Below are 14115 nucleotides of genomic sequence, written 5' to 3'. Positions count from 1 at the left end.
ACCCTTCAGTCCACAGGCCGACGCTCTACCCACTGAGCCAAACTGGCCAGGGCGAGAGCTGTTACATTTCTGCACAGACAGCTCCGGAGGCCCACGAGAGGGGAAGCCAGGCCTCCTGCCTACGTCTGAAGCCGGCTCTGCTTCTTTGTGTTTTAGAGGGCGTTCCTCCCGACGATGCCCGAGGACATGCTGGCACAGGCCCGGCGCTGGCAGGGGCTGGAGGCCGTCCGCTGGTACAGTACGTGTCACTGTCTGAATGGTCCCGTCCTCTGCGCTCTGACGAGCTTCCTGGTGCCACGTGAGCCGCTCCCTGGCGGAGCAGGGACCCATGTGGTCGGTGCCCCCAGATTGTGCCGCCTGGGAGCAGGGGACTGGGAGCCGTGCCTGAGGCTCAGCCACAACGCAGCCCGGCGTCGGGCCCTAAGACAGTACTTTTAGGAAAATGAAACTGGGAGACAGAACAGTATAGCCATGACTTTATGTAAAGTCTACAGGGCCCTGAGTAAATAACCCTTTTTATAAGTATTCTCTCTTTTACCACGTCCAGCGGGGCTAGAGGGCAGTCACAAATCCTGAGTAGGGGCAGCTGGGGATTGAGAAAATGAAAGAAAGAGACAGACACAGAGACAGAAGGGAAAAGCGGGGCCAGGTGGGACAGCTGTCCTCTGATGGAGAGACAGTGACCCAGAGCCAGCACAGCGCGTTTATTTTATACAGTATGATACCAGGAAGTTTTACTAAAGTTTAAGATAAAGGAACTTATGTGAAATCCTGGTTAAAGATCAAGCTGTAATTCTTCATTCTTGAGGCTTCTTTGTAATCGTCACTCCTGGCTGGGCCTAGATAATTGCGTCCGTTCCTGGCGCCTGGCTGAACTTAGATAATGAAACCCACTCCCTGGCGCCTGAGCTAAAGGTTAGGCTGACAACACACCTGCCTCTGGCAAGGTATGTTTCCAGGGCATGGCTCTGCCAGACACCACTGAATTCAGATGACAGTCAGCTCAGGAGCCTTTCCCAGGCGCTCTCTACACCTTTTATTTATTTTTAAAAAATGTATGTTTATTGATTTCAGAGAGGAAGGGAGAGAGAGATAGAAACATCAGTGATGAGAGAGAATCATCGATCAGCCGCCTCCTGCACACCCCTCACTGGGATGGAGCCCGCAACCTGGGCCTGTGCCCTGACCGGGAATCAAACCATGACCTCCATAGGTCGGCGCTCACCCACTGGGCTGAGTGACTAATGCCTTTAAACTAGTTCCCAAGCTGGTGGAAAGTGTGCTCAGGGCAGAGAACCAGATCAGAGAGATCAGCGCGTGGAAAGCGCTGCCCGCCTGCTTCCCGAGCGGCCCTGGCTCAGTGTGGAGTTGGCATCTCCTGCTCCGGAGAATTCTGCTCTGAGTGGCTTTCCTATGCAGCCAACACGCCCGTCCTCCTGTGGGGGTCAGGCCGGGAGGACAGTTAGTCAGCGGGAAACCTCTCCGGCCAACACGGGGCCTGTTCTTCTTCCCACAGCGTGTCCCAGAGGCCACCTGTGCGCTGTCGGGGAGGTGAGACTGGGTGTTGGGACAGGGTTTGGGGGGCTCAAAAGGCATGTTCCTTTGGGTCTGGGGGACATGGAGGAGGAGGGGGGGGTCGTGAACTCCCAGGGGAACAGGCGCCTCTGAGGGCAGTCCCAGCCGCTCCCGAACATCCGCATGGAGCTGAGGGAGTCCAGCTGGGCTCCAGCTCGGAACCTGTACACGTCTTTATGGGGGGGGGGGGCGTCCTGGGCAGCATCCTTGGCCCCGGCTCCAGCTGCCAGGAGCACCCCGTCTCCGCGGTGCGGCACCCAGAGATGCCATGGTCCCTGGGAGACAGCATGGCTATGGTTAGGAGCCACCACCAGCCACCTCCGTGGCCCGAGTGTGGGCTCAGGGACACGGGACGGCAAAGCGGTGACCGGCTCAGAAGCCGATTACTAGCCCAGAGCGGGTAGACCGGCAGAGAGGGGCCTGGAGGAGGAGAGAGACGCATAGCTCTGAGCCCCCGGTGCTGAGTCGCCCCGTCCGCACCGCCCCCTTCCCGTGGCACCCGCGCCCTGAGCTGACACCCCCCTCTTCCCAGTGCGGCCTGCCCATGCAGCAGAGCGTCTGCGTGGACTGCGGCGCACCCGTAGGAGGGCAGGACCACAAGCCCAACCGAGGATTCACGGACGTCCAGTACGTAAGGCTGTTCCTTCTCGCTGCTCCCCCTCCCCCCGGCCGAGGGCTGTTTCTCTCCCACCCGATAAGCTGACCCTCAACATGAAACGTGGGTCAGTGACCGGGTGGGCGTCGGGCCACGGCCTGTGGTCGTACCACGTGGACGTGCCAGAGCTGCCATTGGCCACAAACCATCAGAATGTCCTAGAACCGTGGTCGGCAAACTGCGGCTCGCGAGCCACATGCGGCTCTTTGGCCCCTTGAGTGTGGCTCTTCCACAAAATACCACGGCCTGGGCTATTTTGAAGAAGTGGCGTTAGAAGAAGTTTAAGTTTAAAAAATTTGACTCTCCAAAGAAATTTCAATCGTTGTCCTGTTATATTTGGCTCTGTTGACTAATGAGTTTGCCGACCACTGTCCTAGAACCACCAACAGGCATTCATAGGAGTGAATACTATTATGTGTCCCTCAAAAATGCATACACACTTTGAATAACTTTTTAATATACTTTTATTGATTTCAGAGAGGAAGGGAGCAGGAGAGAGAGAGAGAAACATCAGTGATGCGAGAGAATCATGGACCGGCTGCCTCCTGCACGCCCTCTAGTGAAGACCAAGCCCACAACGTGGGCATGTGCCCTGAGCAGGAATGGAACTGTGACCTCCTGGGTCATAGGTCAACGCCCACTTTGAGTAATTGTTCATTCCAATGGGTCAAATCTGAAAAGAAAGAAACACCGCCCGAGCTCCCGCTGTTAAAGCACGTGTACATTTTGGGGGACACCCTGTATTTAGGCACCTGGACAGGTCCATCACGCCGCACCTGCGCCCTGGGCGTGGCCGGGACTCCTTCGCCCGACCTTGGTCCCAGTCGTTGATTGGGGAAAAGGAGGCCACTGTGCCCGTGTCCCGGGCCGATGTCGGCTGCCCCGGGGGCTGGCTGTCCTGAGCCTTCTGTCCCCCCGGGATTGCAGCAGGAGAAGCAGGTCTGGCCGGCCTGACTCGTGGCCCGGGGGACGGCACCGAATGCTGCTTTCTTCAGCCACTTTTCCCGGAGAAGGTTGTGGGTCCCGGGTCAGCCAGGAGGGTAGTTCTAGAAAGAAAAAGACTCTGGCCTGGCCGGCGTGGCTCGATCCCCAGTGGGGGGCGTGTAGGAGGCAGCCGATCAATGATTCTCTCTCATTGCTTTTCTATCTCTCTCTCCCTCTCCTTTCCTCTCTGAAATCAATAAAAATACAATTAAACAAAAAAGAAATGAAGAAAAAAAGACTCTTGGGAAGATCACCCGGGCTCTGAAGAAAAAAGTGCTTTTAATGTTATTTTCTCCCCAAACGGGAGCCTGGCCTTGGGGCCCCCGGGACCTGGGTGCCCCCATCTGGGAAGAGATGACCTTCGCCCTCATCTGGCCTCTCCTGCTCTTTCCAGAAACGAGGTGGACAGGACGCAGACGGGCCACGTGCTGGGAAGCCCGCCCCCCGGGGACGAGGCAGTGGTGTCTGACCGAGAGCTGGCCCCCGCGGCCTTCCTTCTCGCCCGGCTCCTCACTCACCTGGCGATGCTCTGGGGAGCGGCCCTCAGCCCCCAGGTACGCGCGGGCTGCCAGCTCTGACCTGGCGCTGGGCGTGGGCGCCGGCTGCCTCCCAGGCCCCCCCCCCCCGCCCCCGTACATTTCAGATTTGTCTTCCCACCGAGTCCCCAGGTGGCACGGAGCTTACCCCTCGCTCCCCTCCCCCGCGGCACCTGGCGGGGTGGGGGGTGCCCACCAGCCTTTCTCAAGTCCGTTTTAGTTTTCATGTTTCATTGGTTTGAGGGAGCGGGAGAGACCTCACTGACCAGAGAACCCTGGAGCGGCGCCTCCTGCACGCCCCCCCCCCCCCCATGGGGATGGAGCCCGCAACCTGGGCCTGTGCCCTGACCAGGAATCAAACCCTGACCTCCTGGGTCATAGGTCGACGCTCAACCACTGAGCCACGCTGGCCGGGCTGTCAAGTCCATTTTCAATGCCCGACTCTGTGCACACCTGGGCGTGGAGAGGCCGCTGCACTCGCCCGTCCTCCCGTGTCAGGGCCGTGGCTCTGGGGCAGAGCAGCCTTCCCTCGGAGTTCCTGAGCCACGAGAGCAGAGACGGGATCCGGGCTCCCAGGAGCCCTGTTTCCCTCCCGCGATCCCGAGGCCCCGTGGGCTCCTCGGCTCCGCCTCTGCCTCCGCTGGGAGAGCCGCCTCCTGGCCTCCGCACACGCCCTCTGACGCGCTGTCCCGCCCGCCCAGGCGCTGACCGGCATCATCAAGCCCGCGGTGAGGGACCCGGGCGCCTTCCTGCAGCTGCACCTCCAGAGGGACCTGCGGCAGCTGATGCGGACGCTGGGCAAGAGCGCGGACGACACGGTCCAGGTGGTGCACCTGGTGCTGGGGGTCCTGCTCAGGGAGCAGCACCCCCTCTCCGACCAGAGTAAGGGCTGGGGCGAGGGCACCGGTGGGGGGGGGGGTGGTGGTGAGGGTGGGGGGGTGGTGAGGGTGGGAGGTGGGGGGTGAGGGGGTGGGGGGGGAGCCCGGGGCACAGCCGCAGAGCATGGAGCCTGGGAGACAGACGGTGGCGATGGGTGGGACGCCCCAGCTGGCAGACGGGGCGGTGTGCCTGCCCGTTCTGTCCCTTCCAAGCTCCCCGCTGGGTGCGCAGAGGTGTGTGGGGCGGCCTTGCCGTCTCCAGTGTCAGAGGTTGGAGCATTTTCACAGAGAACATATGGGGGCGGGGTAGCAGGAGACATTTTTAAATATACTTTTGTTGATTTCAGAGAGGAAGGGAGAGGGAGAGAGAGAGAAACATCCATGATGAGAGAGGATCATGGACCAGCTGCCTCCTGCACGCCCCACACTGGGGATGGAGCCCGCATCCTGGGCCTGTGCCCTGACGGGAATCGACCCGTGACCTCCGGGCGGCAGGAGCCATTTTTAAATCCTCGGGTTGGTTTAGAAGAAGATACCCACTCCCGTCCCCTCAAAAGGGGGCGACGTTCGGGTGGACGCTGGCGGGGCTCACTGTGAGGGGACGGCAGTGCCTGGTGCCGGGGACCCACACGCGCTTCTCGTAGGGTCTTTCAGCTTCGATGCCGTCTTGTCGACCAAGGAGAAGAGGAACTCCTGGGAAAAGCTGCTGCAGGCCCTCGTGCTGCCTGAACTGGAGGTGGGTGAGGGGCAGCAGCCACCTGGGGGGTGGGGGGGGGTCATCCTGAAGCCGCTGGGGCTCGGCCCACGCGCCTTAGCAAAGGCACCGGAGCCCTGGGCTCAGCTCGGACCCAGCTGTGCCGGCCCAGGCCACCCCGCCCGCCGTCCTGACCGCTCCCCCAAGGCCGCGGGTGCGGCAGGCGGAGGAGCGGCTGGAGCCCAGGTTCCTCTCGGTTTCATTTCCCAGCAGATGGTGGGAGCGAGAGGCCCCCACACAGACCCACCCCGAGTCCCGTAGCCGCAGTCAGTCAGCTGTCCGCGGTCAGACCAGGTGCCCCGTGGCCGTAGTGAGCTGTCCGCGGTCAGACCGGGTGCCCCGTGGCCGCAGTCAGTCAGCTGTCCGCGGTCAGACCAGGTGCCCCGTGGCCGCAGTCAGTCAGCTGTCCGCGGTCAGACCGGGTGCCCCGTGGCCACAGTCAGTCAGCTGTCCGCGGTCAGACCAGGTGCCCCGTGGCCGCAGTCAGTCAGCTGTCCGCGGTCAGACCAGGTGCCCCGTGGCCGCAGTCAGTCAGCTGTCCGCGGTCAGACCAGGTGCCCCGTGGCCGCAGTGAGCTGTCCGCGGTCAGACCGGGTGCCCCGTGGCCGCAGTCCGCTGTCCGCGGTCAGACCAGGTGCCCCGTGGCCGCAGTCAGTCAGCTGTCCGTGGTCAGACCAGGTGCCCCGTGGCCGCAGTCAGTCAGCTGTCCGCGGTCAGACCAGGTGCCCCGTGGCCGCAGTGAGCTGTCCGCGGTCAGACCGGGTGCCCCGTGGCCGCAGTCCGCTGTCCACGGTCAGACCAGGTGCCCCGTGGCCGCAGTCAGTCAGCTGTCCGTGGTCAGACCAGGTGCCCCGTGGCCATAGTCAGCTGTCCTCGGTCAGACCGGGTGCCCGGGAGCAGCAGAGCCCGTCAGGGAATGAGTGTCAGCGAGGAGCAGGGCGGGAGGGAGATGCAGGCCTGAGCCTCGTGCCATCGGGGAGCCGGGACCCTACAGAACGAGTGTGAAAGCTAGCAGCGTGGCTAGTTGGTGAGTGTAAAGTGATCAGGTCGGCCCTGGCTGGTGTGGCCCAGTGGATAGAGCGTCAGCCCTGGACTGAAGGGTCTCAGGTTCCATTCTGGTCGAGGACACGGACCTCGGTTGCAGGCTTGATCCCGGGCCCTGGCCGGGGCCATGCGGGAGGCAACCAATCGATATGTCTCTCTCACATCGACGGTTCCCTCCCTCCCTCCCTTCCACTTTCAATGGAAAAACATACCCTCGGGTGAGGATTCCGGAACAAACAAGTAAAATGAGCAGTTCAGATGCCCTGGTCCATGGCGCCCCAGCCCCGCGGTGGCCCTCACACCCAGCGCCTGTCCTGCCCGCAGCGTCTGGATAAAACCCTCCTGGAGGTGAACGGACTCATCAGCGGGGACGAGCGCATCAGCTCCGACCCCGTGGCCAGGATCGTGCTGGGGGACCCGGCGGCCTTCCTGCGCCGCCTGCCCCGGGCCAGCGCGCTCCACTGCTCGCGGGCGTGGAGCTGCCGCGCCAGGCTCTCCGTGGAGCACCTGCGGCACGTGGTGGAGCAGAAGAACGGCCGGGAGAGCGTGCCTGTCCTCTGGAGGTTCCTGCAGAAGGTGCACCTGGCGGGGACGCCCCGGCCCCTCCCCCGGCCCCCTCGCCCCGGCCCCTCCAGCCTGCTCTTCCCTGAGGGGGCTGTGGGCACCCTGCTTCCCAGTGGATCCCGGCCCCACTGTCTGCAGCTCAGGATGCGGGGGGGGGGGGGGGTGCTGCGAAACAGTTGTATCTCTCACATCGAGGGGCTTGTTTTCTCCCCCCCACCCCCCTGCCTTCCTCTCTCTAAAATTCAATGAAGTCCGGTCAGCGGGCGCAGGTTGAACGTCAACCTATGAACCAGGAGGTCACGATCCCCAGTGTGGGGCGTGCACGAGGCAGCCCGTCAGTGGTTCTCTCTCATCACTGATGTTTCTCTCTCTCTCCCTCTTTCTTCCTTTCTGAAATCAATAAAAATATGTTTAAGAATTAAAAAGTAAAAATCAGTGGAACAGTGTCCTCCTGTGAGATTAACAACAACCAAAGCCAGGCTGGCCAGAGGGAGACAGACACTGGCCCTGAGCCAGCACCTCCCCCCGGCCCCGCCCCCGCGGCACTTTCTGGGCAGGTGAGAGATTGACAGACGGACGGCCTTCCCTCCCCAGGAGGCAGAGCTGAGACTCGTGAAGTTCTTGCCTGAGATCCTGGCCCTGCAGAGGGATCTGGTGAAATGGTTCCAGAATGTTCCGGAAGCTGAGTTCCAGTCCATCCGAGGCTTCATTGACAGCCACGGCTCAGGTAGGACTCGGCCGTCACAGGAGGTCAGGACGCCTGTTTGGTGGCTCGAGGGTCACTCCAGCTGGGGGCAGGGGAGGGGCGGGCTGCTCGGGGCCACCGGGCGCTGTTCACGCGAGGACGGGGCTGCCGTGAACCCGGGACACGGTGGAGGCGTGGCGGCAGCCTCGCTCAGCCCCCGGCACTCGGCCAGGGCGCTCCCACGGCGCTTGGGCCGTGTTGGTCCGTGGGTGTGTGGGGGGAGCACGGCCTGGCGGGTCTGACCTGCACGGGCGTGTTCGGCAGGGGGCCTGAAGCAGCTGCTCCACAGCCGGGTCACACGGTTTCTGTCCACGTGGAACAAGCTGAGGAGGTCGCTGGAGACCCAGGGTGAGTGCGCGCTCCCCTTCTATACGTATAGAGGCCTAAGCACCCGAGTGACCGGTCGCTGTGATGCACACTGACCACCAGGGGGCAGGCGCTCAACGCAGGAGCTGCCCCCTGGTGGTCAGTGCATTCCCACAGGGGAGCCCCGCTCAGCTGACCAATGGGTGCCAGACACAGGGCTCACGGCTGGTGAGCGCCATCGCTGCGGCCGTGCGAGCCTCTCCTGATCACGGTTTCACGGTTGCGATCGGGGCTGACTGGGCGCAAGCCCGCAGCAGGCGCCGCAGGGCTGGGATGAGCGGAGCGGCAGGCGGCGTGGGCTGCCAGTTGGGGCTCGATCCCTGCAGGCCACGCTGAGGGCCGTGCGCCGGCCTCCAGTAAATGAAATAAAACCCCTGCTGGGTCCTCCTGGGTCTGTCCAGGTGGAAACAAGGGTGCTGGGGGCCCCGGGGCGGCGGCACCTGGAGAACGGGAAGGGCCCTGAGCGGCTGGGGCAGCTCAGCGGCTGGGCGTCCGCGCTGCGGCCCGCGGGCCGGCCAGATGCCCTGCGGGAAGGAGCTGGAGCGGCTGCTGAGAACAGCCCTGTCCTTAAAGGCGAGATCAAGCTGCCTGCAGACTACTGCCGCGCCGACCTGGACCTGGACGCGGAGTTCGAGGTCATCCTGCCGCGTCGCCAGGGCCTGGGCCTCTGCGCCACCGCGCTGGTCAGCTACCTGATCGGCCTGCACAACGACATGGTCTCCGCGGTGGAGCGGCTCTCCGAGGAGGAGCCCAGGTGAGCGCCCGGCCGCCCTCTCGGCCCAGGGAGGCGGCTCAGCCCGGCAGTCGCAGGCCTGTGTGCCGTGTCCTCCGCTCGGCTGGGGCCGCGTCCTGGGCCGGTGCTGACCGCCCGAGGCCGCGTTCCCTCCGCAGCTACTCCGTGGACGCCTCCGAGGTGGCCGACCTGCACGTCATCAGCTACGAGGTGGAGCGGGACCTGATGCCGCTGATCCTCGCCAACTGCCAGTACCAGGTGGCGCAGGGCGGCGAGAGCCTGCAGGAGCTGGACCTGGAGCGGATCCAGCGCCAGCTCGCCGGCCGCTTCCTCCAGGGCAAACCCCGGCTCAGCCTCAGGGGCCTGCCCACGCTGGTGTACCGGCGCGACTGGAACTACGAGCACCTCTTCGCCGCCATCAGGAGCAGGATGCCCCAGGTGAGCCCGCCGGCCGCCGCTCCGTCTCCGGGCTCCCCTCGCACGGGCCTCCCACGCTCCTACCTGTGTGCCCATGCGGAAGGCCAGAGAAGTGTGTGTGGCATGTGTGTGTTGAGTATGTATGCATGTGTGTGCATGTGAGGAGTGTGTGTGCATGTGTGCATGCATGTGTTGAGTATGTGTGTGGCGTGTGCATTTGAGTGTGTGGCATGTGCGTGTTGACTGCATTGTGTGGGCGTGTTGAGTGTATGCATGTGTGGCGTGTGCGTGGGGCCGTGTGCACAGCCTCACAAGTGGCTGTGAGGGTCCGGTGAGTCCCCCCCTGTGTCTGGGAAACAGCCGACCTGAGGAGCACGGTCACAGCGCCCCTCCTGGGCTGCAACCTTGGCGTGAAGGTCAGCCGGCTAACCCCGAGCTGCTTCCCGTTTCCAGAGCCCCCTCCCCCACGCGGCCGCCAGCGCCCTGGGCGGGCAGCTGCAGTCCTACAGCGACGCCTGCGAAGCTCTGTCCCTCGTGGAAGTCACGCTGGGGTTTCTGAGCACGGCGGGCGAGGACCCGGACATGGACCTGAACGTGTACCTGCAGGACAAGCTGCGCATGGGCAACCAGACCGAGCAGGTGGCCAAGGTGGGTGTGAGCACACGGAGCAGGTGGGGGGGGTGTGAGCACACGGAGCAGGTGGTAGGGGGGTGGTGGGTGTGAGCACACGGAGCAGGTGGTAGGGGGGTGAGCACATGGAGCAGGTGGTAGGGGGTGTGAGCACACGGAGCAGGTGGTAGGGGGTGTGAGCACACGGAGCAGGTGGGGGTGTGTGAGCACACGGAGCAGGTGGGGTGGTGTGAGCACACGGAGCAGGTGGGGGGGTGTGAGCACACGGAGCAGGTGGTAGGGGGTGTGAGCACACGGAGCAGGTGGTAGGGGGGTGGTGGGTGTGAGCACACGGAGCAGGTGGTAGGGGGGTGGTGGGTGTGAGCACACGGAGCAGGTGGTAGGGGGGTGTGAGCACACGGAGCAGGTGGGGGGTGTGAGCACATGGAGCAGGTGGTAGGGGGGTGGTGGGTGTGAGCACACGGAGCAGGTGGTAGGGGGGTGGTGGGTGTGAGCACACGGAGCAGGTGGTAGGGGGGTGTGAGCACACGGAGCAGGTGGTAGGAGGGGTGAGCACACGGAGCAGGTGGGGGGTGGTGGTGGGTGTGAGCACACGGAGCAGGTGGTAGGGGGGTGGTGGGTGTGAGCACACGGAGCAGGTGGTAGGGGGTGTGAGCACACGGAGCAGGTGGTAGGGGGGTGAGCACACGGAGCAGGTGGTTGGGGGGGTGGTGGGTGTGAGCACACGGAGCAGGTGGTAGGGGGGGTGAGCACACGGAGCAGGTGGTAGGGGGTGTGAGCACACGGAGCAGGTGGTAGGGGGTGTGAGCACACGGAGCAGGTAGGGGGGTGTGAGCACACGGAGCAGGTGGGGGGGGTGTGAGCACACGGAGCAGGTGGGGGGGGTGTGAGCACACGGAGCAGGTGGGGGGGTGTGAGCACACGGAGCAGGTGGTAGGGGGTGTGAGCACACGGAGCAGGTGGTAGGGGGGTGGTGGGTGTGAGCACACGGAGCAGGTGGTAGGGGGGTGGTGGGTGTGAGCACACGGAGCAGGTGGTAGGGGGGTGTGAGCACACGGAGCAGGTGGGGGGGTGTGAGCACACGGAGCAGGTGGTAGGGGGGTGGTGGGTGTGAGCACACGGAGCAGGTGGTAGGGGGGTGATGGGTGTGAGCACACGGAGCAGGTGGTAGGGGGGTGTGAGCACACGGAGCAGGTGGTAGGGGGTGTGAGCACACAGAGCAGGTGGTAGGGGGGTGGTGGGTGTGAGCACACGGAGCAGATGGTAGGGGGGTGGTGGGTGTGAGCACACGGAGCAGGTGGTAGGGGGGTGTGAGCACACGGAGCAGGTGGGGGGGTGTGAGCACACGGACCAGGTGGTAGGGGGGTGGTGGGTGTGAGCACACGGAGCAGGTGGTAGGGGGTGTGAGCACACGGAGCAGGTGGTAGGGGGTGTGAGCACACGGACCAGGTGGTAGGGGGGTGGTGGGTGTGAGCACACGGAGCAGGTGGTAGGGGGTGTGAGCACACGGAGCAGGTGGTAGGGGGTGTGAGCACACGGAGCAGGTGGTAGGGGGGTGGTGGGTGTGAGCACACGGAGCAGGTGGTAGGGGGGTGGTGGGTGTGAGCACACGGAGCAGGTGGTAGGGGGGTGTGAGCACACGGAGCAGGTGGTGGGGGGGTGAGCACACGGAGCAGGTGGGGGGGGTGTGAGCACACGGAGCAGGTGGGGGGGGTGTGAGCACACAGAGCAGGTGGTAGGGGGGGTGAGCACACGGAGCAGGTGGGGGGGGTGTGAGCACACGGAGCAGGTGGGGGGGTGTGAGCACACGGAGCAGGTGGTAGGGGGGTGGTGGGTATGAGCACACGGAGCAGGTGGTAGGGGGGTGGTGGGTGTGAGCACACAGAGCAGGTGGTAGGGGGTGTGAGCGGAAAGGCAGGACTGGGCACTGGAGCCGGTGGGGTGGGGAGGGAGCCGGATGCGCTCAGGCAGGACCTCAGTGCCGCGTCCTGAGCCCCCTCCTCCCCAGGCCCTGCACCTGCACCCGTGTCGGCTCCGCCACGTCATCGCGCTCTGGCAGCTCCTCTCTGCGCACAAGTCTGAGCAGCTGCTGCGCCTGCGGAAAGTAAGTCCCGTCTCCTGGCCTCGCGGCTCCCTTCCCGGCCTCCTTCCCGGCCTCCTCCCTTCCCGGCCTCCCTCCCCCGTCCTCCTTCCTTCCCGGCCTCCCTCCCCGTCCTCCTTCCTTCCTGGCCTCCTTCCCCATCCTCCTTCCTTCCCGGCCTCCCTCCCCGGCCTCCTCCCTTCCCGGCCTCCCTCCCCGTCCTCCTCCCTTCCCGGCCTCCCTCCCCGTCCTCCTCCCTTCCCGGCCTCCCTCCCCGTCCTCCTCCCTTCCCGGCCTCCCTCCCCGTCCTCCTCCCTTCCTGGCCTCCCTCCCCGTCCTCCTCCCTTCCCGGCCTCCTTCCCTGCCTCCCTCCCGGCCTCCTCCCTTCCCGGCCTCCCTCCCCGTCCTCCTCCCTTCCCGGCCTCCCTCCCTTCCCGGCCTCCCTCCCCGTCCTCCTCCCTCCCCGTCCTCCTCCCTCCCCGTCCTCCTCCCTCCCCGGCCTCCCTCCCTCCCCGTCCTCCTCCCTCCCCGGCCTCCTCCCTCCCCGTCCTCCTCCCTCCCCGGCCTCCCTCCCTCCCCGTCCTCCTCCCTCCCCGGCCTCCTCCCTCCCCGTCCTCCTCCCTCCCCGGCCTCCTCCCTCCCGGCCTCCTCCCTCCCCGGCCTCCCTCCCTCCCCGTCCTCCTCCCTCCCCGGCCTCCTCCCTCCCCGTCCTCCTCCCTCCCCGGCCTCCCTCCCTCCCCGTCCTCCTCCCTCCCCGTCCTCCTCCCTCCCCGGCCTCCTCCCTCCCGGCCTCCTCCCTCCCCGTCCTCCTCCCTCCCGGCCTCCTCCCTCCCCGTCCTCCTCCCTCCCCGTCCTCCTCCCTTCCCGGCCTCCCTCCCCGTCCTCCTCCCTTCCCGGCCTCCCTCCCCGTCCTCCTCCCTCCCGGCCTCCCTCCCCGTCCTCCTCCCTCCCGGCCTCCTCCCTCCCCGTCCTCCTCCCTCCCCGTCCTCCTCCCTCCCGGCCTCCTCCCTCCCCGTCCTCCTCCCTCCCCGTCCTCCTCCCTTCCCGGCCTCCCTCCCCGTCCTCCTCCCTTCCCGGCCTCCCTCCCCGTCCTCCTCCCTTCCCGGCCTCCCTCCCCGTCCTCCTCCCTCCCCGGCCTCCCTCCCTCCCCGTCCTCCTCCCTCCCCGGCCTCCTCCCTCCCCGTCCTCCTCCCTCCCCGTCCTCCTCCCTCCCGGCCTCCCTCCCCGTCCTCCTCCCTCCCGGCCTCCTCCCTCCCCGTCCTCCTCCCTCCCGGCCTCCTCCCTCCCGGCCTCCTCCCTTCCCGGCCTCCCTCCCGGCCTCCTCCCTCCCCGTCCTCCTCCCTCCCCGGCCTCCCTCCCCGTCCTCCTCCCTCCCCGTCCTCCTCCCTCCCCCGGCCTCCTCCCTCCCCGTCCTCCTCCCTCCCCGTCCTCCTCCCTCCCCGGCCTCCTCCCTCCCCGTCCTCCTCCCTCCCCGGCCTCCTCCCTCCCCGGCCTCCCCTGAGCGTCCTTGGCTGCAGGAGCCCTTCAGGGAGATCAACGCCAAGTACCACGTGGCGCTCAGCTCGGGAAGCGCCAAGCGCCTGCGCGCGTTCCTGAACCAGAGCTCCCTGGACGTCTTCCTCCTGGAGCTCCACGAAATGATCCTCTTGAAGCTGAGGAACCCCCACACCGAGGCCGACTTCAAGCCCGACTGGAGGTAGGGCTGGCGCCTGCGGCGGGCACCCTGGAGGCGCGTGGCTCCTGCAGCCTCGGGGTGCTGTCTCACCTGCTTCCCTGCGGGCGCTGAGGACTGGGGGTCAGTCTCCAGTGCAGGGCTGGGGTGTCCGGCCCCGGACGGGCGGAGAAGGCCCGCAGAGTCCGTGGGTCTGGCCCCGCCAGGCGTTCGGAGTGAGTTGATGAAGGTTGTGAAGTGGTAACCCTGCGTGGCCCGCGGCGATGGCACACATACCCCCACGGCCCCCGAGGGGGGTGGGGCTCCCACCTGCTCTGCTGGATCTGTTCAAAGTTACGAAAGCGCGTCCCCGCACAGCGAGTGCACTTACGTCAGCGCCCTCCTGCCTCCTGTCTTTGCTGCTGTTCCACTTACTCTGCATCACTGATGGATTCGGGTTTAAAACTTGTCTTTATTGTTGAAAGCATTACAGATGTCCCCCT

General features: G+C 65.4%; 1 protein-coding gene across 5 annotated transcripts in view; it reads left to right on the top strand.

The window, feature by feature from the left end:
• RNF213 (ring finger protein 213) overlaps positions 1–14115 on the top strand; it is an 87732-nt gene that overhangs the window by 68249 nt on the left and 5368 nt on the right. For all 5 annotated transcript variants that reach the window (XM_079797876.1, XM_079797877.1, XM_079797875.1 and 2 more), the window contains 14 exons: positions 157–238; positions 1517–1551; positions 2108–2202; positions 3609–3768; positions 4452–4632; positions 5273–5364; positions 6751–7002; positions 7585–7717; positions 8000–8083; positions 8675–8855; positions 8993–9272; positions 9705–9899; positions 11890–11985; positions 13479–13657. In XM_079797876.1, coding sequence (XP_079654002.1) covers positions 157–238; positions 1517–1551; positions 2108–2202; positions 3609–3768; positions 4452–4632; positions 5273–5364; positions 6751–7002; positions 7585–7717; positions 8000–8083; positions 8675–8855; positions 8993–9272; positions 9705–9899; positions 11890–11985; positions 13479–13657 — 2045 coding nt within the window. The remainder of the gene's footprint in view (positions 1–156; positions 239–1516; positions 1552–2107; positions 2203–3608; positions 3769–4451; positions 4633–5272; positions 5365–6750; positions 7003–7584; positions 7718–7999; positions 8084–8674; positions 8856–8992; positions 9273–9704; positions 9900–11889; positions 11986–13478; positions 13658–14115) is intronic.

Source organism: Cnephaeus nilssonii, assembly GCF_951640355.1.
Source record: "Cnephaeus nilssonii genome assembly, chromosome: 19".
NCBI lineage: Eukaryota > Metazoa > Chordata > Mammalia > Chiroptera > Vespertilionidae > Cnephaeus > Cnephaeus nilssonii.
The sequence above is the reverse complement of the archived record's forward strand: the minus strand, read 5'-3'. Positions and strand labels throughout refer to the sequence as shown.